The 25093-nt window shown below is 50.0% G+C and overlaps 1 protein-coding gene across 2 annotated transcripts in view; it reads left to right on the forward strand.

The window, feature by feature from the left end:
• WWC3 (WWC family member 3) overlaps positions 1-24579 on the forward strand; it is a 116014-nt gene extending 91435 nt beyond the window's left edge. Inside the window, exons 10-23 of one of the 2 annotated variants that reach the window (XM_034648887.1) lie at positions 21-110; positions 1345-1910; positions 7115-7235; positions 7992-8066; positions 8511-8597; positions 9562-9754; positions 10902-11081; positions 11456-11610; positions 12442-12607; positions 17302-17466; positions 20113-20205; positions 21923-22150; positions 22616-22743; positions 24401-24579. In XM_034648887.1, the coding sequence (XP_034504778.1) occupies positions 21-110; positions 1345-1910; positions 7115-7235; positions 7992-8066; positions 8511-8597; positions 9562-9754; positions 10902-11081; positions 11456-11610; positions 12442-12607; positions 17302-17466; positions 20113-20205; positions 21923-22150; positions 22616-22743; positions 24401-24467 (2314 nt within the window). In that variant the 3' untranslated portion in view covers positions 24468-24579. The remainder of the gene's footprint in view (positions 1-20; positions 111-1344; positions 1911-7114; positions 7236-7991; positions 8067-8510; positions 8598-9561; positions 9755-10901; positions 11082-11455; positions 11611-12441; positions 12608-17301; positions 17467-20112; positions 20206-21922; positions 22151-22615; positions 22744-24400) is intronic. The other variant, XM_034648888.1, reaches the window with a different exon arrangement.
• The last annotated feature ends 514 nt before the right edge of the window (positions 24580-25093 follow it).

Raw genomic sequence — 25093 nt, forward strand, 5'->3', positions numbered from 1 at the left:
GACTGTTTTCTTACCTACAGGATTCTGCTTCAGGAAAAAAGAAATTGTCTGCTTATGCAGCTGGAAGAAGCTACCCGCCTAACGTCCTACCTCCAGTCCCAGTTAAAAAGGTAGGTAACTTTATTTATTTTTATTTTATTTTATTGTTTGGGTAGGGGGCAGAGGGAGAGAGAGAATGTCAAGCAGCCTCCACCAGATCATGACCTGAGCTGAAATCAGGAGTCAGATGCTTAATTGACTGAGCCACCGCTAGGCGCCCCTAAAAGGGCAGGTAACTTGAAAAGAGAAAACTATACCTGATTATCATGTTACGATGGTGCGCCCATGAGCTTCATCATTCCCTTTAGCTTGTTTTTCCTCCTACCAGAACTGAGAGCCAGACGGGGTTGTAAACACAGAGTGGGGGAAGTGGCTACATTGCATTTTTAAGAGGAGCTGCTAATGTGTGATTCAGGGAACGTTGGGAGAACCAAGTTTGGCTGCAGAATAATGAGTCTAAAGTCAAACGTGTCCGATGATTTTATAATTCACAGCTTTGGAAGTGTGTATATCCCTTTCCATATGCACATGGATAGTTTTATTTTGTTTTTTTGTTTTTTGTTTTTTTTTTGTTTTTTTTTTAAAGATTTTATTTATTCGACAGAGATAGAGACAGCCAGCGAGAGAGGGAACACAAGCAGGGGGAGTGGGAGAGGAAGAAGCAGGCTCATAGCAGAGGGAGCCTGATGTGGGGCTCGATCCTACAATGCCGGGATCACGCCCTGAGCCGAAGGCAGACGCTTAACCGCTGTGCCACCCAGGCGCCCCTATTTTGTTTTTTATTTTGTTTTTTTAAAAAACGATAGGAGTATTTTTAAAGTAAGATTTGGATGCTCAGTAATGGCTTCGTTTTCAAGTACATCGTGTATTGTGAAGCGTAATATTAAGGGCCTTCTGTGTATTATTTTCTCAGTTATTCCTCCTAAAAATGCCATGAGGTAGGAATGATCATCTCCCAGCCCCCAGTGAGAAAGTGGGGGGGGGGTGGTCCCGAAAGGGCAAATGGCTTGACCCAGTGGACTCAGCTAGTCCCCATTTGAGCTGGAACTTGAAGTCGGGCGTGAGTCTCTGATGTTACCTACTGCTCTCTACTGACGTTCAAAAGAAACAAAGGAGATACTAGTGAAGGTGCCTTATAAATCCCCATGAGTGGTTAAAGACATGCTCTGGGTAATGGGAGCATGGGGCAGGATTCCATTCCCTCTGGAATGGCCCAGATGCTCAGCTTTGCACTGGAAAACAGTGGGACTCAAGCACAAGTCTTCAGGCCACTTTTCTAAGAGCGGGGGGTATCTCTCGTTTCAGCCTGTCCGCCAGCACCCTGACTGTGTCTTCAGGGAGCAGTCGTGGGTCCCTGGCCTCCAGCCGGGGCTCACTCGCCTCCAGCCGCGGGTCCTTGAGCTCCGTCAGCTTCACCGACATTTACGGCCTCCCACAGTACGAGAAACCCGATGCCGAGAGTGGCCAGCTTCTGCGCTTCGATCTCCTTCCCTTCGACTCCCTGGGACGAGACGCCCCCTTCTTAGATCCCCCGGTGCCCTCGGGCTTCCACAAGCAGAGGCGCTCCCTGGACACGCCGCAGTCCTTGGCATCCCTGTCCTCCCGCTCGTCCCTGTCCTCTCTGTCTCCCCCGAGTTCGCCCTTGGATACGCCCTTCCTCCCGGCCTCGCGTGACTCGCCCTTGGCCCAACTGGGGGACAGTTTCGAGGTGCCCGGCCTGGGCACCCTCGACAGACTGCGGGCTCAGGCCTCTGCTCTGGGGGATGAGGACTTGCAGGGCACGGCCTCCCTTCAGCCGCACGGGCTCCCCGGGGATGGGGAAGGACCTCGCGAGCGAGGACCCCAAGTGCCTGCCGCTCCCACGGCTGCGAGTAAGTATTGAGGAGTGTTGCTGGTTTTCTCAGTGCTGGGGAAAGAAGGGTTTCTGGTTCCAGGAAGAAATCGTGTGCAATGGCATTGAAGTTGGCTGGCTCTTCGATTCCATAGCGAGCTTTAGATTTCAGACTATTGGTCCGGTGAGGAGGAGCGCATGCCTGCTGTCTGTGTGCTTTCCTCGTGGGACCTTGGGGTTTGGGGCCTGGAGAGGTCACGGAGGTGGCAAAGTTGTCTTTCCCAGGTGTTTGGTTTGTTTTCAGAACGTGCTTCATTGTTGGAAAGGACGGTAAGCGCCCCAGTCTCCCGTAGTCAGAGGCTGCTGAGGCGGTCCGGGGCCTCCGTGAGTTCCCCGCGTGCCGCCCGAGAGCAGCGCTGGCTTGTGTCTGTCTGTAGCCCCAGTGGAAAGCTCTACTTCCTTTGTCCCTGTGACTTCGTCTCTTCAGCCTTTGTCCGTAAAGATGTAATTTCTCAAACACGGGAATGAAAATCGTGTAATTTCAAAAGACATGCCAGTAAGCATCCAGCTCATTTTCTCTGGTGGTCCTCAAATCAAGCAACGTGAACTTCATACATTTGGTCAGTGTTAATTCAGCTTCTCCTTGGTGCCCGGGCCTGTCCGGTGGTAGCCCACGTAGAAAACAGAACTGTTGTTCTAAAGAATGTTCCGGCTGATGGCTTATGCACAAAGCAGAGCCTGGGCTCTGACCCTCGTCATCTTGACCCCATGTGCTTTTTTGAACCAAGCTCCAGCAACTTCCACTCCCTTAGGTTTCCAAGAGGACCAAGAGCAAGGTCTCATTCCTCAAGTTCCTGAACGTTTATATGCACAGCAAAAAGGTTTTAGATATTCCATTTAGGCAAACGCTAGATATTTGTATAGCTTAGTGGATCTCAACCCGGGGAGTTTTTGAACCCTGGAAGGTACTTGTCAACGGCTGGAGACAGTTTTTGGTTGTCACAAGTGAAGGCTGTGGTAGGGGGTGCTGCTGGCATCCGGTGGGTGGAGGCCAGGAATGCAGCTCACCATCGCATAGTGCCCGGCACAGCCCCCGCCACAAGGAACGATCCAGCCAAGATGTCCGTAGTGCCGAGGCTGAGAAACCCTGGTCGTGGACCGGTGAGCGCTTCGGCAGCAGGAGGGGCAGAAATGAAATGTGAGGACAAAGCCAGGGTGGTATAGTGGAAAGGGCTTCAGACTCGCAGCTTAGAGGCCCAGATCCTGTTCCCTGGCTTGTTGACTGGCTAGCTGTGTGACCTTGAGGGCATCCCCGGACTTCGCTGAGTCTTGGCTTCCCTGTCCGTGAACAAGGCGGTCTTCACTCACCACCGTTCTGTTAGCCTGAGTTTTATGTGTATGACCATACTGGTTATTGCAGCTGTAATAGAGTAAGAGTCTCTGTTAGCGCCCCTGTGCAGGGCCAGAGATCTGTGAGGTCGTGAGGCAGCCCGGTGGCTTTCCGGCATCTGTTATTTTGCTGTCTTCTCTGTGTTTACAAGCACGCCTTGCGTATCCCCAGGCACGTGGTTTCTGTAGTTCACATAGGCAGGTGCCCTTCATGGCCTTTGTTCTGTATAATCACAGGTTCAGTGCTCCGTGTTTACGCCTTTAATTCAAAAATGAAAACACAAAATCGGGACCAAATTGCACATGTGTTGTTGCTTAAGCTGATTGCCCTCCGTGCCTCGCCTCCCTGCCAGCCTGTCTTTAAAGGTTGAGACACGAGAGTATCACTCTTGTTAGTCAGAAAAAAGCGGCCCAAGGGCTCTTTTGGGCCAGGGGAAAGACAGGGTGAGAGGGAGAAGAGCTGACTTAATTTCTGATCCTGATTTCTTTATTTTTTCTCTCCCCACTCTGGCTGACATTATAATGGTTCAGACTTGGGAGGCATTTGGTTATGCTACGTTCAGGTACTGCCACCTCGTGGTCAATTCTTGTATGACATTGTCAGTTGATTTGGGTCTTTATAAACTGGAAGTAATTAACTCCGCGAATGCGTTGGTCCTGGTGGGTGCTCCCAGAAGGCTGGGTTGGATAAACAGTTACAGGAGTGGACACAGGGTGACTTCTTGCCTCTCTTGTTGTTTGTGGGAACGCTTGTGCCTGGAGTCCTCGTAGCTTCAAAAAGTTGGCAGGGATCTTTGTACTCTTCATGTTACTGCGCCCCTCGTTTATGATGCCTTCCCTCATGTAGTTCCCCCCCGACTTTCTAGTTTCCTTAGGAACAGGACAGTCTAAATTTGAGCTCTGGCAAGTTTTAGAAAGATAAAATTTTAGTAAGCTGAGATTCAAAATTGCCCAAACCTACAAAGCAAGCTCTAGGAATAATTTCTTTCAGTGTGTTTTAAATCAATCTGAGGAGGCCAAAGGTGGGACAGGGTAGTGGGAAAATAGACTATAATCTTTAACATTTTTAATATTTTTACTACAGTTTTATCTTTCTGGGATTTTAAAAGCCAAGTGTGTCGGCACACCTAGCTGGCTCAGTCTGTGGAGCGTGCGACTCTTGATCTCAGGGTTGTGAGTTCGAGCCCCACGTTGGGTGTAGCGATTACTTAAAATCTTAAAAAGCCAAATGTGTCATGATTTTGAGATCTTTTCCTATTTTCATTTCCCATTAGTATTTGCTAATCTAAATCTGGGAAAACCTTGATTGTGTTCAGCCGTTTATTGACGTTTTTATAATATTCATACTCTGTTTAAAATTGTTGGCTTAAATTCTGCAGTTTTTTCACCTTGTGCTTTTTTCTTTATCTCCTTTCTCATGCGGCTCGACAGAAACGTTCACTGTAAGTGACCTTGGAATCCTTCACCTTGTTGGTCAGGCAGCAGGCACAGCTTTGTGCAATGAATCAGTGTATCGGGACGAGGGGGGGTATTTGGCCAAGAAGGGCATATCGCATAGTTGTATTTTAACATAGCTCACTAGTTACTGTTATTATTATTACTCTTTCAACATTAATATTTATCATGGCTACTAAAGTCGTGTAAGAACTTTTCTAAAAGCTTGAAGTACTTAATCCTCTACATTTTTTCCCAGACTTCATTGGCTTTCATTATTTTGCTATATGCCAGTTGGGAGCTTTGCCCCAAATGTGATTTTCATTATATTTTCTTTTTGTCAAGCAGTGCTGATGTCCTCAGGTCTCAGTGTCTGTCTGTCTTTCATGATGGAAAGGTCAGAGATTTTTAAAATGAATGTTTGGAGGACTGTTTATTCTTTCCTTCCCTGGCATTGCTCCCTGTGCTCCGTCTCGCTGTCTTGAAGCCCCGGAGCAGATGGCAGGGGGTGTAGCGTGGGATCTGCTGTGCGCTTTTTCTCACCCAGGGCAACTGCTGGTCATACTTCCTTCCGACAGCTGCTGCCAGTTGCTCCGTGAATGCAGTGACTAAGCCTGGGATCACTGAGGATTAATTCCTTCATTTCCTTTTTCTCCTCCTGGACTGCCATTGCAGGGAGAGAGAAGTGTTGTGAGAGTTGCACCGTCCGGTTCACCGGAAGTGTTTGGGATCATTGCTTGGTGGTATTTCCTTGAACGAATGCAAGGCTGTACCTAGGAGCCCGGCTGAGTGTCGGGGCTAGGGATGGAGACAGGGAGTGGTTCGTTTGCAGGAGATCCATGCAACAGACGGCTTCCGTCTGCAATTCCGAGCTGGGGGCTTTGGGTCCTCCCGTGTGGCAGGAGTGACAAGAAGAGCTGGACTTTGAGAGTCGCGCCTCCAGCCACCCCAGAATGGAGCCAGCTTCGGTCCCTGACCAGGGAGGGGCCTGTAGCTGCCCAGGCTTGGCATTGCAGACCTTTGGAAGGACAGCTTTTGTCTACGGTTGAGATCGTGAGCCCAGAGACCACAGTGCCTTCTGTTTGTATGCTGTCTAGCGTGTTTGGATTTAATCGGTATGTGAATAATGATTTGGTTGAAAAGCGAGCTGGTCTTCAGTGGACTGGACATTTCCCTCATTGGAGGGTTGCGCAGATGTCTAGATTTTCATGTTCGGCGCTTAGATGGCTGAAGAGAAGCACAAAGAGGACGGAGGGACCCGCGCTGTCAACGAGAAGAAGCACGACATCAGAGGAAGGCTTTAGTTTCTGTCTTCTGACCAAGTCCGCTTCTCGGGAAAGCGCCGAGGCTCCCGTGTGCACGTTCCCGCCTGGCACAGCAGGATGGTGTGCCTGCGTGCACCGGCTTTGGGAAAAGGAGCTTGTGAGGGAAGGAGCAAAGACAGTGATGAAATGCTAAAAGGAAGAATGTCAACGGTTATTTTCTGCTCTTGAGTAAGAGCGATACAGGCAAAAATAAGCTGCCTCGTAACAGTGGCTTGCTAACCCCAGAAAGCAATTTTAGAAGCAAATCTGGCCCCAGGGCTGCTGGGAGGATACTGCCATCACAGGAGCTGTTTCCAAAGGCTGAGTGTGGGATCAGCTGTGTCCTCTGACTTGAAAGTCTCCATATCTTGTTAGGGTTTATTTGGATAATTAAAAATTGTTTTTCCTGATTATGAACTCTAGAGTATATGTTTATTTTATAAAATATGGGAAATACCAAGCAGCATAAAGAAGGAAATGAAAAACACCCCCACCCCTCGCTCGCATTGCAGTCCATATTTGGGATAACCTTTCTTTCCCGGTCTTTCAGGGTTGATGGTTTTTCTCAAAGTGTGATATGAAGGGGCATCCCCCCATCATCTTCTGTTCTGTGTGCTCATTAAGGAGGTGAAGAGAGATTTGTGACTTGTTTAAAGAGCTTTTAGGGATGCGTGGGTGGATACCAACAGTGAAGCATCTGCCTTCGGCTCAGGTCATGATCCCAGTGTCCTGGGATCGAGCCCCACGTGGGGCTCTCTGCTCAGCAAGGAGCCTGCTTCCCCCTCTCTCTTGCCTGCTGCTCCCCTTGCTTGTGCTCTCTTTCTCTGTCCAATTAATAAATAAAATCTTTTAAAAAAATTAATTAATTAAGGAGTTTTTAAAGAAGTAGCCAGAAGTCTATTTCTTCAATTTTTCAGTATTAAAAAATTTTTTGAATGTAGCATATTTAAACATATGCATGTGTGTATGATATATATATATATATATAAAATGGCGTGTCTCTGGAACACTTAGTAACTCTTATGTGCCCTAACTTTGAGTGTTCATTTCTTGGAGTCACGGTCCCCGGCCTCCCATGCTGTCACCTCCTGACCCCAGGTATGTCTCTTGTTTATAGCAGTGACTCTTCGAGAAGACAGTGCCAAGAGGTTGGAGAGGAGAGCGCGCCGAGTGTCTGCATGCCTGTCGGATTATTCGCTAGCAAGCGATAGTGGGGTATTTGAGCCTCCAACCAAAAGGTTAGAAGCTGATCTTCTCCCTCAGCAGACTTCCCACAGTGTTACTGTTAAGCACAAAATGTATGCATACTGGGATTTGTGCATATTGAAGCTGTGTGTCTTCAAGGCTAGAATCTCTTCCTGGCTTCTCTCAACTTTGGTAGGCTGGGCCTTAGAAAACTCCTCTGGCTTCTGTGTGGCTTCTGGAGGTTGGCCCTCCTTCCGTGGTTCGAGGATGACTTCCTCCTCTCTGGCTCTGGTCCGTGGAAGGCCTAAGCTTCTGAGAGCTAGAAAAGGAGAGCCATTGTACAAGAGAGACCTGCCTTTCTTGAAAGAGCATTCATTAGAAATGAATGTTCTCCCTCCTTTCCCTCTTTCCTAGGCTAGAGGAATCACTTTGTGACAGCAAAACACCTTTGGGATTCTGGGCTTTATTTTGATTTGATATGTTTGATGCCATTGTTCCTTTCAGGTGTCTGTCAGACATTTCACTTACTGCAAATGGTTTAAGAGTTAGTTTGGAAGTTTGCCCCGAATGGCACATGTGGTTGTGAAAGATATCCCAAGTTATTTTCTCAAAAACAACAGCACTTTGTAGGCAGGTACCCACGGAAGTATGTCGTGGGCCTCCTGTGTCCTTTCAGTTACATAAACAATTTATTGAAGTCACAACTTAAGAAAGCTCTTCTCGGTAAGAAGCGCCCCAGCACGAGAGCTTCTGGCAAACCAGTGATGGGTTCCCTGGGGAGTAACCCCGGTGATTTCTGGTTTGTTCAGGAGTGAAGATACTGAAGAGTCTGCACACGGAGACGCTTGTGGTAATGAAGGGCCCCAGATCCACGTTGGATTTGTGTGAGTACAGGACACTCCTACCCTTTCGCTCCTAGAGAGGGCCTGTAGATCGAGGCCCACCCAGTGACCCACACTTCCAGGCCGGGAGGGACGCGGGGACCTCCGCCGTCTGGCTGGTGCTCGCGGCCTGGATGCCCGCAGACCGTTTCGGTGGCTCACGTGGGGGGACAGAGGTGGCGGGAAGGAGGGATGGGGGAGAGCGGCTCCACCGCCATCCTCCAACACCGGGAGTCAAGGCTGCTGTCACGTCCTGGAACTAGGGGTCCCGAGACAGTCAGCAGGGGGCACAGATGCCCTGGGAAGCGGCCAGCCGTCGTGCCCGGAGCTGCCTGCATCCGTGGCTGCACAGGCCACCCGCCGCTGAGGGCCGCTGCCGTGGGCCAGTCAGCGGGAGGGTCCCAGCGCGGCAGATGGCAGCCTATGAGCTTCTGTTCCATTTCCCAGGCTCGACAGTGCCAGCGAGTGTCTTCTTGTGAACGTGCTCCAACTAAAGAATTTTGCGGGGCTGCTCACGAAGGAAGACTGCAAAGTGTAAGCTGGCTTGTCGGCAGCGCTCTGCTGCGGGGCCCGGGGGGACACCCCCACCGGCACTGGCAGCTCCCCTGTTCTGCTCAGCACTTCGGGGCGGGAAAAGGCCGTTCGGGAACCTGAGTTCCAAAGCTTATTCCTAATGAAATACCAGGCAATGTCTGAATAGAAAGGCTTAGAAGTTCTGAGAAGAGTGGGTGATGTAGTGGCGCCCAGCTCTGTGCTCCTGCAGAGTGAATGGAAAGGCTTCTGGCCGGGACCAGGGGCCCTTGTCTGAGCAAAGGAGAAGGAAAAACGTGCAGCTGCCATTGGAGGCCGCGACCTCTGTGAGCTCTGTGGCCCCAGATGGCTGCCGGGCGGGTCCCACTCACAGGCGGCGGAGCATACTGGTCATGGTCCGTTCACGCCCAGGGGTGCCCTCCCCTTCCACGAGTCTTTACACTTGTCTTCTAAAGGCCTTGGGAGCAACCCTGTTGTAAGTGGCTGAGGGCTCGCCCTGGGATTTTGCTCACCCTGACTGTGTACTTTGCAGCCAGTGTTTGAGCTTCTCGTTTGTTCCATGCTGAGGGTGGGCAGGGCAGGAAGTCCAGGCTGGTGTGAACGGGTCTCGGAGGCAGGCACAGCTTGAAGAGGGAGCCAAGAGGCCATGGAGGGATCAATACAGGTGGCTTCCCAAAAAGCTGGTGAAAGCGGGACCCCTGTTTGACTCCTTCCAAAGTCATAATGACTGACTTGTAAGCCTTTCTCTTTGTGTTTTTCCCCCGTAATCTCCAGGGGCACATAAATTCTTTGGGCTTACTCTTAGTTGAGCAAACGACCTTTTCCAAAAGACTTTAAAATTCTGCCCGTGGGCATCCGAACAGGGAAACATACATGTGTATACGTGTGTGTGGTTTGTGCATTTCATCGCACGAATCTGTCAGTATATGTCACCTCTCTGATTTTTCTTCCCTCTTTTTGGTTTCAGACACATCCGAGTCTATTTGCCGCCGATTGACTCTGGCACCCCGAACACTTACTGCTCTAAGGCTCTGGAATTCCAGGCCCCCCTGGTATTTAATGAAATTTTCAGAATCCCCGTGCATTCAAGCATGTTGACGTTGAAGTCACTTCAATTATATGTATGTTCAGTGAATCAGCAGCTGCAGGAAGAACTGCTGGTATGTCCCTCCCCCACCCTCCCCCTCTTTCCCTCCCCCTCATTTCCTTTCTGCTCTCCTCCCCCCCTTCCCCTTCCTTTCTTTGTGTTCCCATCAGTCTTTGTCTCCCACCCCTTCTCTTTTTGTGTTTCTGCCTTTTTTTGTCTTTCATTCTTGTTTCTCCGTCTTTTGTCCTTTTTTCTTTGTTTTTGTCTTCTTTGTCTTTCTGCCTGCCTCTCTCTTCTTTATCTCTGTCTCTCCCTCCCCCTTGTTCTTTCCCATTTCCCTCTTGCCCTCCCTCCCCTCCTTCCTTTTTCCTGTGGTGAGTTGCTTAGAAATTGTCATCATGTGAAGTGATCTTTGTAGCTGGGAGTACAGAAGGGGATTTGTCTTGCCAAGTATATTGTACTTTAAATACATTATCTCAACTAATACTTGCAAGACTTCTGTATTACCCCCATTTTCAGTTGAGGGAACTAAGTAGGGTTGAAAAATTGGGCAAATAAAAATAGAGGATGGTCAGTTAAATGTGAATTTCAAATAAATGGTGGATTTCTTTTTTAATATAAGTATGTCCTATGCACTATTTGGGACATACTTATACTTTAAAGAAATCCGTTGTTTATTTGCGATTCGCATTTACTGACTGCTCTCTGTTTTGTCTGGTACTCCTCGAACTAAGAGCACAAGCAGCCTGTGTTCAGTACCCCAGCCATACACTGGCTGGGGCCGTGACTCGGCAGGCAGATGGTTTCTTTGTGAAGTTGGAATTTCTCCCCTTGGTCTCACCCCTCAGCAGGAGAATTCGATGGTGGAGTTCAGCCAGCCCTCTCTTCCTTCAGAAATCCCTGAGCAACTCCGCAGCTCCTCAGTGGGCAGACCCTGAGCCTGACCTGACCCCTCCCGCAGCTTGTCTACTCTGTGCCCCTGTCCCCCTCCTGGCACTTCCCCATGGGGCTGAGGCAGGAGTCCGGGAGCCTCCCTCAAGAGCCTCTGCTGCCACTTTCATTTCACTGCAGTCCTTCGAAGAGCAATGACACATTCTGCCTTTCCGGTTACGATCGAAGGGTGACTTGATGTTTTATAAGATTCCCTTTGGTTGTTAAGGTGAAATCACTCAGTGCCTGTTCTGCTTTTTTTTTTTTTTTCCCCTGGGGACACTACGCAGGGCATTGCTCAGATCAACCTGGCTGACTACAACGGGTCCAGCGAAATGCAGCTGCGCTGGTACTCTGTGCAGGTGTTCAGCAGCTGCGGGCCGCCCAGGGCCAGGGAGAGCGAGCGAGCGGGGGGTGCCGTCGGGGACCCCGCACAAGCCGCCGCCGCTGCCGCCGCCGCTGGGAAGACGGTATGTGTGCCTGCCTCTTGTGCCGCAGAGCGCCACTGCTGTCCCACCGCCGACACCCACTGTCACGGGGGCTTCATCTCCCACGAGCATCTCTGCATGCTTAGTATGGGAGCGTAGCGCTGCCCAAGGGGCAGGTTCAAGGGAAGGCACGGAGATGGGAGGTGTTGGTATATATGGCTGTCCGTGGCCGTGGCTTTAATGCAGACCGGCTAGTGATTGGGAGAGACATATTGGTGGTTTTAAAATTGGAGACCTCGGAGCTGCACGAGGTGGCCAGACCACGTCCTGCTGGCACGCGGCGTGCGCTCCTCGGCCCTGGAGAGCCGCCGAGGGCGGCCAGCCACGGCTCAGGAACGCCCCTGTCCCCCGCCCAGCAGGATGCGGTGACGGCGCTGCTGGCCAGAACCACAGCCCAGCTGCAGGCCGTGGAGCGCGAGCTGGCCGAGGAGCGGGTGAAGCTGGAGTACACGGAGGACGAGATTCTGGAGATGGAGCGCAAGGAGGAGCTGGCCGAGGCCGTGTCCGAGAGGTACCTGAAGCGGCCGGTGGCCGAAACCCGGACTCCATAGAGGCCACCGTGCCGTAGTGGCGGCGTAGAGTAGATGGGCGAGCACTTGACTGACAGACTTCTGTCGAGCCCTCCTGGAGGCACTTTGGTGCTGCTTTACTTCCACGTTTTTCCACAGCGAAGTCCCATTTCCAAGGCTGCCTGCTGCTTCTGAACAGCTGAGGCTGAATTTACCGTAGGGAGGGAAAGTGCAGGGCCGAGGGGCAGGGTATTGTGTTTGGGGACCAGCGGGAAGCCGGGAAGCTGGGAGGGGCCAGAGTGAGGGCTCGGGAGGCTGACCTCTTCGGCAGCTGCAGTTGGCTGATAAAGACACACAGATCCTTTTACCGAAAGGCCTTGTCATGTGTGTCCCCGGGACAGCAGGCCCTTTGACTTGCTGGCAAGAGTGCCCGTGTGCGATCGCCGGCAGCATGTAGGTCTCGTCGGGCACGTCCGCTGCCACACAGTGCGGCGGAGCACCCGCTCCCGGGATGCGCAGTTTGGTTTCTCAGCTTTTGTAAGAAACACTGGTTTATTTTTCTGACACCACCACTCTGGCAAGGGGTTTTTACCAAATTCAGAATGTTTTATGTATGGGATGGGGAGGAAAGGGAAGGATCCACAAACTGCAAAATGTACAGGAAATCCTGGAGAGCTGTTAGCATTGGTTCCACTCCACACTGGTAAAATTCACCGGAGAATTCCTGATAAGGAACAGAAGGCAGGGTGCACAGGGGAGTTGGTAAGAAAAGATGAAGGGAAGGAAGACCACGTTGACACACGTGCTGTGGGCTTTTGCAACGTCTGCTTTAGGAGTTGGCAAGCCGACTCGGTGGATAGCGGCTGCAGCAGCTGCGCCCAGACCAGCCCCCCACACCCGGAGCCCTGCTGCGTTGGCATCGACCCACTCCATGGACACACATTTGCTGGCCAGGCCGATCCTTACAGCCCCGAGAAACTTCAGCCTCCACCTCTGAAGGTAGGTGGGAAAGGTCAGGGGACCGCTGGGGCTCCCCGATGTTCTGCTGCACAACCCCAGGCACAGCCCTGGAAGGAGGGCATGTGTGCCTGCACCCCCACGTGAAACGGGAGGGGATGGGTGCAGGAGATGGATGAGACGAAGCCGACAGGCTCTGCGATGCGGGAGTAGAACAGTGTGGCTTACCTCAGACACTGCCCGTGACGGGGGCCGTGGGGACCGTGTGGTGTGAAATGGACCAAGCTGGTGGATCAGGGGGCCATAGCCAAGGGGGCATTTCACGGACAGCCGAGGGAAAGAAGGGAGGGGCCTAAATCTGTAAACGGCTTAAAATGGGCACAGCAGGTACCATAGAAATATCTCTCAACTCTCAATTGAAAAGAAAGGACAGCTACAGCTGGAAAGGGCAGATTGGTACTCCGTGTTGCCCGGTGATGACCCGTTCCCATCTTCAGGGCCGCATACGGCTCAGGAGGTCTCACATGTCATCGCTTTTGGCCACGCCTCAGCCCTTTGCTCCCTTTGAGATGTTAGGCGCTACGAGGTGCCCCTTCGCCCCTTCTGTTCAGCCAATCTTAGCTGTGCTCACGGCCACATTTTCAGCGAGGAAGTCTTTCACAATGCAGTGACAGATGTCTAAGGAAGCCTGTGAGGTTGGGAGACACTGAATCAGTACTTTCTGGAAAGTTTTTTCCACAAACTGTTCAACACCTCGAAACGTTTTATCACCATGGCCCCCGCTGTCATCCCAAAGCACAAGTCCCGAGAGGCATGGTGTCAGCTTCCCAAGCTGCCCACATGCGGCCCCTCCAGAGGAGCTCTTCTGTGGCCCAGGCTGCCAGTGGTTGCTGGCGGTCAGCGTTTTAAAACCTTTAAAAGCATGGGCTCAAGTGAGGGAGGGAGCTGTGGGAGGCAAGTTTGGTGTGTTGTCGTCATCCCCACCCACACCCCTGATTTTAATTTTGAAATACTGCAAATCTACAGACAAGTTGCTAGAATAATAGAACAAATACCCACGTGCCCTTCACTGGAGCTCCCCAGCTGTGTGTTCTCGACCACGTGTGTGTTCTCGACCACGTGTGTGTTCTCGACCACGTGTGTGCTCTCGACCACGTGTGTGCTCTCGACCACGTGTGTGTTCTCGACCACGTGTGTGCTCTCGACCACGTGTGTGTTCTCGACCACGTGTGTGTTCTCAACCACCTTTGTGTTCGACCACGTGTGTGTTCTCGACCACGTGTGTGTTCTCGACCACGTGTGTGTTCTCGACCACGTGTGTGTTCTCGACCACGTGTGTGTTCTCGACCACGTGTGTGTTCTCGACCACGTGTGTGTTCTCGACCACGTGTGTGTTCTCGACCACGTGTGTGTTCTCGACCACGTGTGTGTTCTCGACCACGTGTGTGTTCTCGACCACGTGTGTGTTCTCGACCACGTGTGTGTTCTCGACCACGTGTGTGTTCTCGACCACGTGTGTGTTCTCGACCACGTGTGTGTTCTCGACCACGTGTGTGTTCTCGACCACGTGTGTGTTCTCGACCACGTGTGTGTTCTCGACCACGTGTGTGTTCTCGACCACGTGTGTGTTCTCGACCACGTGTGTGTTCTCGACCACGTGTGTGTTCTCGACCACGTGTGTGTTCTCGACCACGTGTGTGTTCTCGACCACGTGTGTGTTCTCGACCACGTGTGTGTTCTCGACCACGTGTGTGTTCTCGACCACGTGTGTGTTCTCGACCACGTGTGTGTTCTCGACCACGTGTGTGTTCTCGACCACGTGTGTGTTCTCGACCACGTGTGTGTTCTCGACCACGTGTGTGTTCTCGACCACGTGTGTGTTCTCGACCACGTGTGTGTTCTCGACCACGTGTGTGCTCTCGACCACGTGTGTGTTCTCGACCACGTGTGTGCTCTCGACCACGTGTGTGTTCTCGACCACGTGTGTGTTCTCAACCACGTTTGTGTTTCTCTCTGCGTGCACACGTGGGTAGTTGGTAGGCAGTGCAGATGCGACAGTGAAGAAAATAAAGGGGAGGCAGGCAACAGCGTCGCTCAGGAAAACACAGCAGTGCTTGAGAAGAGGGGCTGCTGGAGGACAGGATGCTAGGGAAGGTGGGATTTGCATTTTTAGAAAGATTTCCTATTTTAGAAGGGGTTTACATTTAGAAATATAGATTTGCGTTTATATTTTAGGTTGGATTGTAAAATGGTACAGCCTCCATGGATAACAGCATGGAGGTTCCTCAAAAACTTAAAAATAGAACTGCTGTGATCCAGCAATCCCACTTCTGCATATATATCCAAAAGAATTGACATCAGGGTCTCCAAGGGATATTTGCACACCCATGTTCCTAGTAGCGTTGTTCAGGATAGCCTAGATGTAGAATTCCAAGTGTCTGTCGTCGGAGGACTGGATAAGGAAGAGGTGGTCTGTCCATACGGTGGAATATCATTCAGCCTTAAAGAAGGAGATCCTCTTAAATCCTACAACATAGGCAAACCTTAAAGACATTACGCTAAGTAAAGTAAGCCAGCCACGGAAGGGTGAGTACCGTAAGATTCCACATACAGGAGGTGGCTAGAGAATTCAAATTCATACGGGCAGGAAGGACAAAGGTGGTCGCCAGGGGCTAGGGGGATGGAGGATAAGGAGTTGTTTAATGAGGACAGAGTCAGTTTGGGAATATGAAAAAGTTCTAGAGCTCTGTTTCCCAACAATGTGAATACATTTAACAGTACTGAACTGTGCACCGTAAAATGGTTAAGGTAAATCTTATGTGTTTTTTACAATAAAAAAGAATGAAAGGTCATGGAAGCCTCACCAAGAAGGCAGTTTTCGAGCAGAGGCCTTAAGGCAGGAGTCTCAGGAGCCTTGTGCGGGGCTATAGAAGGGCATTCAGGTACAGGGAGCTGCAGGTGCAGGCCCCCAGATGGGGGTGTGGGGGGCTGATGAAAGGACAACAGTGAGACCAGCGTGGGGCAGGGGGTCGCCAGAGCTGAGGACGGAGGGAAGCAAAAGAACCGGATTGTGTAGGGGCCCACTCTGGACTCTCCCTTTTCTCTGAGGTGATTGGGAAAGTGGTGGGTGGTTTTGAGCCCAAGGTTCACATGATCTGACTTAAGGTTTACTGTGGATTTTTCTCCTTCTTTTTCTTCTTCTTCTTCGTTTTTGAGAGAGAGCGTGCATTCAAGTGAGTGGGGGGTGTGTGGGGAGAGGGAGAGAGAATCCCAAGCAGACTCCACGCTGAGCACAGAGCCCGATGCAGGGCTGGATCTCATAACCCTAAGATCATGACCTGAGCTAAAATCAAGAGTTGGATGCTTAACCGACTGAGCTACCCTGGTGCCCCATGATTTTTCTTTTTCTAAAATAATTTTTTGAAACAGTCCCACCTGGGTGGCTCAGTCGGTTTACTGTTTGCCTTTGGCTCAGGTCATGATCCCAGGGTCCTGGGATTGAGTCCCTCATCGGGCTCCCTGTTCAGCAAGGATCCTGCTTCTCCCTCTGCCTGCCACTCCCTGGGCACATGTGTGTGTGCGTGCGTGCTCTCGCTCTCTGACAAATAAATAAAATATTTAAAGACAAATAAAATAATTTTTTTGACATTAAATTTACAGAAAGTGAAGTGAACGTATTCACAGTGAACAGTTCAGGGGCATTTAGCATGTTCACAATGTGGGCAGCCTCCACTCTGTCTAGTTCCAAAACATTTCCATCATCCCTAAGTAAAGCCTCGCACCTACGAGACTGTCACTCCCCAGCCCCTCTCCCCCAGCCCCTGGCAACCAGCGATCTGCTTTCTGCCTAGGAATTTGCCTATTTTGGGAACCTCACTCTGTTTCATGGCTGCATAGTAGTTCCTTGATTGGTATGCCACCCTTTGTTTATCTGTGCATCCATGCATGGACCGGACTGTTGGGCTGTTTTTACCTTTCGGCTACGTGAATAATGCTGCTGTGAATGTTTCCGTGCAAGTATTTGTTTGAACACCTGTTTTCAGTTCTCTTGAGTGAATGTTTAAGAGTGGAATTGCTGGGTCTAATTTCAGCTTTACCAGCATCTCCCTGGTTTCTGGGTTGAGAAGAGGCTGAAGGAGGGAAAGAGATATGGAATTGGGGAGACCGGTCAGAAGCCTGCCGTGCCAATTGGGCACGAGATTATGGTGACCCAAGTGGAAGGCTGATGACAAGTGGTCAAAACATGCACGATCATGGGGCGCCTGGGTGGCTCAGTCAGTGAAACGCCTGCCTTCTGCTCAGGTCATGATCCCAGGGTACTGGGATCGAGTCCTGAATCAGGCTCCCTGCTCAGCGGGGAGTTTGCGTCTCCCTCTGCTGCTCCCCCTTTTTGTGCTCTCTCTCTCTCTCTCTAATAAATAAATAAATAAAATTTAAAAAAAATATATGCTTCATCATAAACCTGGAGCCAGTAGGATTAGATCTTGGACCAGATATGGTGTGTATGAAAGAGAGCAGAGTCCAGGATGACACGAAGGTGGTTTTTTTGCACGAACAATTGGAAAATAGAGAGTCTTGGAGGAGGAGATGCGTGTGTTGCGGGGAGGAGTATCGAAAATCGTTTTGGACCTAAGCGTGAAATGCCAGTGAGAACTCCAAGTGAAGAAGGGCACAATGGTTCATGTTTGTTGCTCATGTTCTAGAAAAAGTCATGGTCATAATAAACTACTATCTAGGTTGATAAAGAAACCAACACAGAAGATGTCTTCCCAGAAGAAGTAGCGAGTCTTCCGAAGGAGAGGCCCAGCCGCAGGGCCCGTGGGTCGCCTTTCGTTCGGAGTAGCACGATTGTGCGTTCGCAGACCTTCTCCCCTGGAGCACGAAGCCAGTACGTTTGCAGAGTAAGTTGGAATTCCTTTGCCACTTGTCTGGAACGTTGTCTTCTCCCCCCACCCCCCATATCATGTTTTTTTTTTTACCGTTCATGCTGAGAGACCTGTGTGCCCCCAAGTACCGATAATGAGCACGGCGCACGGGGGTTATGCGATCAGTGTGGTGGCTCCATTTCCCCCTCGCCCGTGCATATCTCACTCTGGATTTCTTTATGATTCTAATACATCTCTCCCCGGATTTTCAGTTTGTTGTGTACCAACTCATGGTCAGGAAGCCAGGCAAACCATTTCTACATCGGTCTAAGGAGTAACAGGTCGGAACAGGGAGTATCCTGAATTGGGTAGAGATTGGGAAGTCAGGCCACTGAGTGGTTGAAAGTCTTGAAGTGTAGCTTAGCGGGGTCCCAGGGCGGATGGCAGCCTTGAAGACTCGGGATACTGAGGCAGGGTTCTGACCCCTCCCGGCACGTCAGTTCTCACCCCGAGGGTGATGGCGGGAGACACGGTGTGGTTCCTTGGCTGCACTGTGCAGTGAAGCCATGCTGCACGGTTGGGGGTGGAGGTGGGGGCTTCACAAATGCTGATGCCTGAGTTCCACCCCCAGGATCCATCCCCTGGACACCAGAGCTTGGGAATGATTCTGATGTTGAGAACCTCAAGAGGGAGGACCCAATCTGCTGTGGTCCTTGAAGATAGGACCGCGTGTTAGGTTGGCGGGCGGTGGTGATGTGACAGTGACAGGAAGGATCAGGAAAGAGAAGGGAATTTGAAGGATAAATGGTCACAACACAGTGGCCTGTTGGGGCTTTTTGGATCGAGGAGAACTTTGACCCTTCCCGCCTCTGAACTGGGCTCACTGAAGTAAAGCACCTTCCCTTGACGGGGTCCGCCAAGGAGGTGGCTCCATTTGGGCAAAACCAAAGTTCAGTCATACAAGAGAAACAGCCTCAGACGTGTGCCAGAGACATCAGGGGTATGGTTCAAGGGTCCCCTGGCCCATGCTCGGGTTCAGTAACTTGCTAGGAACCACAGAACTCAGCAAAGCCGTTATATTCACAATTATGGTTTATTACAGTGAAAGGATATAGACCAAGGTCAGCAGAGGGAAGAGGCACATTGGGCAGCACTCAGGAGAGACCTGGGGCAAGCTTCCGGGTCTCTTCCAGTGGGATTGTGCGGGTGGCTCTGGTTACCTGTCACTGCTGGGAGAGGCCACACGCATGGAATATTGCCAGTCGGGGGTTTTGGGGGAGTTTGGTCACATAGGCAGAGCCGATTGCCTGCATGCCTAACCTTCGTCTCCAGCCCCTCCAAAGGTCAAGCTGATGGCGTAAGGCCCCTACTATGAATCACATAGCTAGCAGAGACTGGGTGGCCTGGCCCAAGGTCTCAAGGTAAACAGAGACACTCAGGCAGGACATTCCAGGGGATTACGGGTCAGTTCCCAGGAGCTGGGCAAGGACCAAACCTTTCCTGGAGGAGAGTTAATCCTTTACCCCACGGCAGGGGTTTGGGGGGGGGGCGGTGAACAGCAGGGGGTTGGAGCTCGGTGGCCCTAGCTGCCCCTGGGCCATTTGCTAGACCTGCCTCGCTTCTCCCCACAGAAGCAAAGTGTCTGGTCATGGCTGCCCTGGGTCACACGGGGTCAGGCTCGGGCACTCCTGCCCCATCAGACTGCAGCCCCGTGGGGGCTTGTGCTTAACCAGACACCCTCCTGGAGGCGTTAGAGCCAAGGCTGGCCTCCTGTCCCTTCCTCACGGCAGGCTGTCGCCGCCCCACCGCAGAGCAGGCTCGGGTGTTCTCAGTGAGAAGGGCAGTGTGGCGGAGGAGGAAGTCCTCTACTCCGCAGGCAAAGGTTTGCAGCTCTGTGCTGGGCTCTGTGCCCTGCTGGAAAGCATGCATTTGCAGGTGACGCTGTTGAAGGCTTCTTTGTTTTTGTCTGGGTGTCCTGATCGAGTGAGGGGCGCACACTGCCGTGCCATGGCGTGTCCTGAGTACTTGGGGTTAACGGGCATGGAAAAGAAGGTCACGAAGGCAAGGACTTAGGCTTTCACACAGATACCTGTTGATCCTGAAGCAAGAACCCGCCACCAAATGTCTTGGCTGCCATAAGGAAGATGTTATTTATTTTTCTTTTTAAAAGCAGACCTTTTCCCTTGACTGGCAGAGTGGGTGTTAGTGGTGTTGGCTCGTCCTACTACCAGGAATGAGTCTTTTTTTGGAAAGTTATTTTTTTCCCAGCTCTTGGCCAAGCCAGGAATAGAGCAGATGAGAAGGACTGAGAGCAAGTGAGAGGCGCTGAGGTCCGCGCTGGCGTCGTGAGCGCCACACGGAACAGCGAGTCCCAGTCGGTGTCACCGGGGCAGGCGTCTTGTTGACCCTCTCCCCCTGGAACCTTCACGTGGCTCAGGCGATGTGTAACATGAAGGAGGTGGGGCGTTGGTTTGCTTATCGGGTTTGTTCTGGTTTGTCTTTAGTTTTACTTGACACTTGCGTAGGTTTCGTCTTCACCAGGACCAGAAGGCTTAAAGTATCAGCCGTCCTGAGTGCGTTCGAGTACCTGTGAGAAGTGAAATCCTGCAGTTCAGATACACAGAGAGAATGAATAGTGCATTTCTGAGAAAGTGTTTCTGAACATCATTCTTTTTGGCACAGCTTTATCGTAGTGACAGCGACAGTTCAACGCTGCCCCGGAAGTCCCCGTTTGTCCGAAATACCTTGGAAAGACGGACCCTTCGCTATAAGCAGGTACGTGCCACGCAAACTAATATGCAGCCTGAACAGAACTTAAAAGGTAATATTTTAGGTAACATTAATTTAAAGGTAATATATATATATTTTTTAAAAACGTAATGTATTTATTTCCTTGTTTACCGAGGTATAATTTTTAGAAGCCTATATAATGTCAAACTGTTACACTATTTCTTAATTTCCTAGGATAACATCATGATCTAAGATAATTCATGATCTTTACACTTTTAATTATAATACATTAATACACAGCCAGCCAACCTATACGAAAGACCCTTTTTTCCTTTTTTGACAAGATCATGTATAGTTGAGAAATTTGTGTTTCAGCCTAGAGCAGTCTTCTACGTGGGCTGTTCTGCTGCTTTCACTTACTTCACCCCCTGTGTTGTTTTCTCTGAAGGGCCTCAGTTTACAGAGTTTTATTGCTTTCTGTTTGTAAGCGAGTAGTAGTTCCTTGTCTTATTCAGGCTAAGATTCTTTTAAAGAAATAATATAAATCCAGATTTCCATGTGGTGCCTGTATTTAGAGCAGCTGCCGACTGGGAACGAGAAGGAAAGACACAGTTCAGCTACAAAAGTGTTTCAGCAGCAGCGCTGTCGACGCTTCGGACTGGGTCACGGTTGTGGGGGCTGCCCTGCGTCCCCCCCACAACTTGTGACAACCAGACATGTCCCCAGACACTGCCCAGTGCTCCCTGAAGGGCCAAGTCATCCCTGGTTGAGAACCGCCGAGCTCTACTATGAATTGAGCAGTGCTTTTAAATGAACTTGTATTTCTTATATCATATCCTATGTTTGCATTCCAATTCTGTACGTGTGCAGAATAGTGTTACGTGCATGTAAAAAGCCTACAGTTATCCAGCCCACCGAACAATGCTGGTGTGTCTTACGGTAACTGCCTTTCCTGAGGTCGTTTCCCATTGGATGGGAAGTACTGTTCTCAGTACCACATACAAAATTCTTCTCTCATCTTCGGACTTTTCTTAAACATGGCACATCTGCTTACTTGAGGCTTATACGGGGAGGAAAGGTTTTAACAGCTTGCGTGCGTGTATGTATAATCTTTTAAACAAAAAGCACTCATATGGTTTATGATATGCTTTTCCCCCTTTATACCATGGATTATTTAAGATTTTCCAATTTATTTTTTCTACTTTTTATAGTGGCTGTATTTTATGCTGGCCTTATAATTTACTTAATCTGTTTTTTCTTGTTATATATTTAGGTTTTCTCTGTCATAAACTTGAATTGGATCATTTTTGCATGTCATGAGTTGTGCCTTTCCATTGCAAGCCAAAGTGAAATTTCAGAACCAAAGAAAGTGCACATTTTGTGGCTTGATGTATATTGTCAAGTGGGACTTCAAAAAGATTGTACCCGTTATTTATTGATTGATTTTTAAGATTATACCCATTTTTGATCCCACCAGCTCCATATGAGAGGGTCTATTTCTGCACACTTTTGCAAATGCACGGGTCACCATTAAACCAACCATTGGCGTCACTGACTTGACATAGAACTGGAGACAAATTAATCTCGCCCAAATCTATGTTCGTTTGACATCGGTCATGCATAGAGAAACACCTGTCCCATAGCTGCGCTTCACCTGTCCCCCTTTGTTGTGGAAGGGCCTCGCAGACGGCCCGTGCTCCCCGGCTGCGCGGCGCCCCGTTGCCGGCTGAGCGTGTGTGCTCACAGCTGCCGTCTCCCGCAGCCCTGCAGGTCCTCCCTGGCCGAGCTCATGGCTCGCACCTCCCTGGACCTGGAGCTGGATCTCCAGGCCTCCAGAACGCGGCAGAGGCAGCTGAACGAGGAGATCTGCACCCTGCGTGAACTGAGGCAGCGGTTAGAAGACGCGCAGCTCCGAGGCCAGACCGACCTCCCACACTGGGTGCTGCGGGACGAGCGATTCCGGAGCCTGCTGAAGGAAGCAGAGAGGCAGGTAAGAGGCCAGGGGCTCTGCCTGGAGGGCCCTGCTTCGGGGGGCCTGCTGCGGAGTCCCTTTGGCATCCTGGGCCTGCCTGGTCATGATGATGAAACTATACTTCAAACACTCCAAGTGCTCGTCTGAAGGAGCTGGGTTTCTCCCTCTGTGGGCCAGGCAGCCAGTGTTCCAGTGGCACCAAGAGCTGCCTCAGGTCCGGGGCTGCTAGAAGGAAGGCTCCCCAGACCCTCCTGCTGGCTTCACCACCCTCTGCTTTGTAGCGGAGTGTTGCGGGTCCGGTGTCTGCAAGGCATCACCCCCAAGGACCCCGGTAGCTCCTTTGAAGAGTCCCTGTTGCAGGGCTATGTGTGCATGGGGCAGGCCTTTCTCCCCTCTGGGACCCCAGGGCTGGGAGTGGCTTTACTCATTCTTCCTTAAAACTGGAAGTAAAAATGTCTCATCCATCCCATGTTGCTGTTCCAGACAAGACAGACCAAACTTGACTTCCATCAAGAACAGGCAGCTGAGAAGATGCTGAAGGCGGCCTCCAAAGGGGTCTGCCAGCTGCGGGGGCAGAACCACAAGGAGCCCATCCAGGTGCAGACCTTCAGGTAGGCAAGGCTGCAGGCCCCACCTCCCTGCTTTCTTTGTACTGTCATACCTTTGTCATCCTAAGAAGTAAAGTAGGTAAGAAAAAAAACAAACCCATGGGCAGTTCAGAATAAAACCAGAATCCCCACTGCTGTCAGCATTTTGACTTTTTCTTCTTCTGATCCTTTTGTCTAGGCACTGGTTTTCTTCCTGCTGCTTGTTGTCATAATGTGGGTTCGAGTTTGCATTTTGCTTTTTTTTTTTTTTAATAAAAATATCCTGTGTTGCCACATAATCTGTTCTCTTTTTTGGCTGTACTGTTTCATCGAAGATATAATTTGCCTGACTACTCTATCTTATAACCTTCTTTCCAAATATTTGCTATTGTGAACAACACAATGGTTTACATACACACACACACACACACACACACATCACCTTTGCCCTTTTACTTAACTTTTTATTGAAACATAACCAACATACAGGAAAGCATGCATTTTGTATGCGTAAAACAGTTCGGTGAGTTGTCAAAACTCCACATGGCAACAACTGAACATTATGGGCACCCCCTCCGCGATTTCCCACACCAGAATAACCACCGTCTTGAATTTGAATAGCGTACGTTAGTTTTCCCTTTTTTTGTTTCTCATATGAGGAGAATTACAGTGACATCTATATTCTTTTGTATCTGACTTTTTAAAAAATCGAGGCAAAATTCACATAGCGTACAAGTCACTGTTTTTAAGGGAGCGACTGTTTGGCGTTTAGTGCATTCACAGTGTTGTGCACCCGCCCCTTCTGTCCAGTTCCAAGGCATTTCCTTCACCCCAGAAGGAAACCCCGTCCCCATGAAGCAGCCACCCCTCCGTTTCCTCCTCCCCACAGCCCCTGGCTCCCCCCAGGTTGCTTTCGCCCTCACTGGCTTTGCCAGTTCTGGGCATTCCATGTGAGTGGAGTCCTACACTATGTGATCTTTTGTGCTTGGCTGCTTTGACTGAGGATAATGTGCTTGAAGTGCATCTGTGTTGTTGCACGTGTTAGAACGTTATTCCTTGGGGCGCCTGGGTGGCTCAGTCAGCTAAGTGTCTGTCTTCGGCTCAGGTCATGATCTCCAGGGTCCTGGGATCGAGCCCCACATTGGGCTCCCTGCTCAGTGGCAAGTCTGCTTCTCCCTCTCCCTCTGCTGCTCCCCCTGCCTGTCCTCGCTCCTGCTCTCTCTCTCTCTCTGTCAAGTAAATAAATAAAAATCTTAAAAAAAAAAAAGAATGTTATTCCTTTTTATGCCTGAATAATATGTTCCTTTTAGCCTTAATTTTTTTATACCCTGAATTTTCACATCCCCATCATTAAAGGAACCTAAAACACTGTAACTGTCTTCCTTCAAGCATGATTTAGAACTCCTTCATTTGTATAGCTTTTCATGTATTCACTCATTCGTTAATAAAGCAAGTATTTATGGAGCATCTGCTATATAGCAGACACTGTTCTAGGCACTGGAGACAAACCCTTGTCCTCATGGGGCTTCATAACTTCTATTAAAATTTAGAGAGTCCGTATAGAGACAGATGTTAGGAATCGAAGTTTAATTTTTCGTATGAGTAAGAAAAGCTGTCATTGATGTGAGAGCTTTCATTGTATTTATAGCCACTTCTAACCTGTAATTCTTTCCAATTCCAGGGAGAAGATAGCATTTTTTACAAGACCAAGGATTAACGTCCCTCCTCTGCCTGCCGACGATGTTTGATGTAGTGCTTTGTACACGTGAAGTATTTATCTGCCGGTTTCATTTTCATGACGTTCTTAGACTAGCTAAATTTGTCCTTAAAATATTTGTGCAAAGCTATTAATATACACACTTTGTAAAAAACACACATATATCTATACATATATATTTTATAATAGTGACGGCAACAGGGCTTGGTTTTTCCTTGTTGTGAAATTGACATCTCTGAAGACAGGTTATTTTATATAAGATCAACTATCGTTTTAAGAGTGTACAGTTTTTACACTGTTTTATTTGACTTAAAGGCTGGAAGACAGAAACAAAGTGAGTTCAGGCAAATTCACTGTATTGTAATTTATTTATAGTACTTTTTTTTCCTTGAAGGAAAATACTGACTCTAAGATGTATTTTAAGACTAAAGTGTTGTGCTTCAGTGTTCGTCATGCCGTAGAACGGAAATTTGGGGCAGGTTTTGTTCCAGACACCGAAACCGCAGACCGTCCGCGCTGCCCTCCTCACTCGTCCGCGTGTCGGGTGTGTGCTCTGAGCACGTGTCGTGTGCGCGCCGCTGCCGCGTGCTCGTGCTCGTGCGCGGCCAAGTGCGGCGGCTCCGGGGCGGCTGGCGTCCGTGCGCGGTGCCGCTGCTC

Source organism: Ailuropoda melanoleuca, chromosome X (assembly GCF_002007445.2).
Source record: "Ailuropoda melanoleuca isolate Jingjing chromosome X, ASM200744v2, whole genome shotgun sequence".
NCBI lineage: Eukaryota > Metazoa > Chordata > Mammalia > Carnivora > Ursidae > Ailuropoda > Ailuropoda melanoleuca.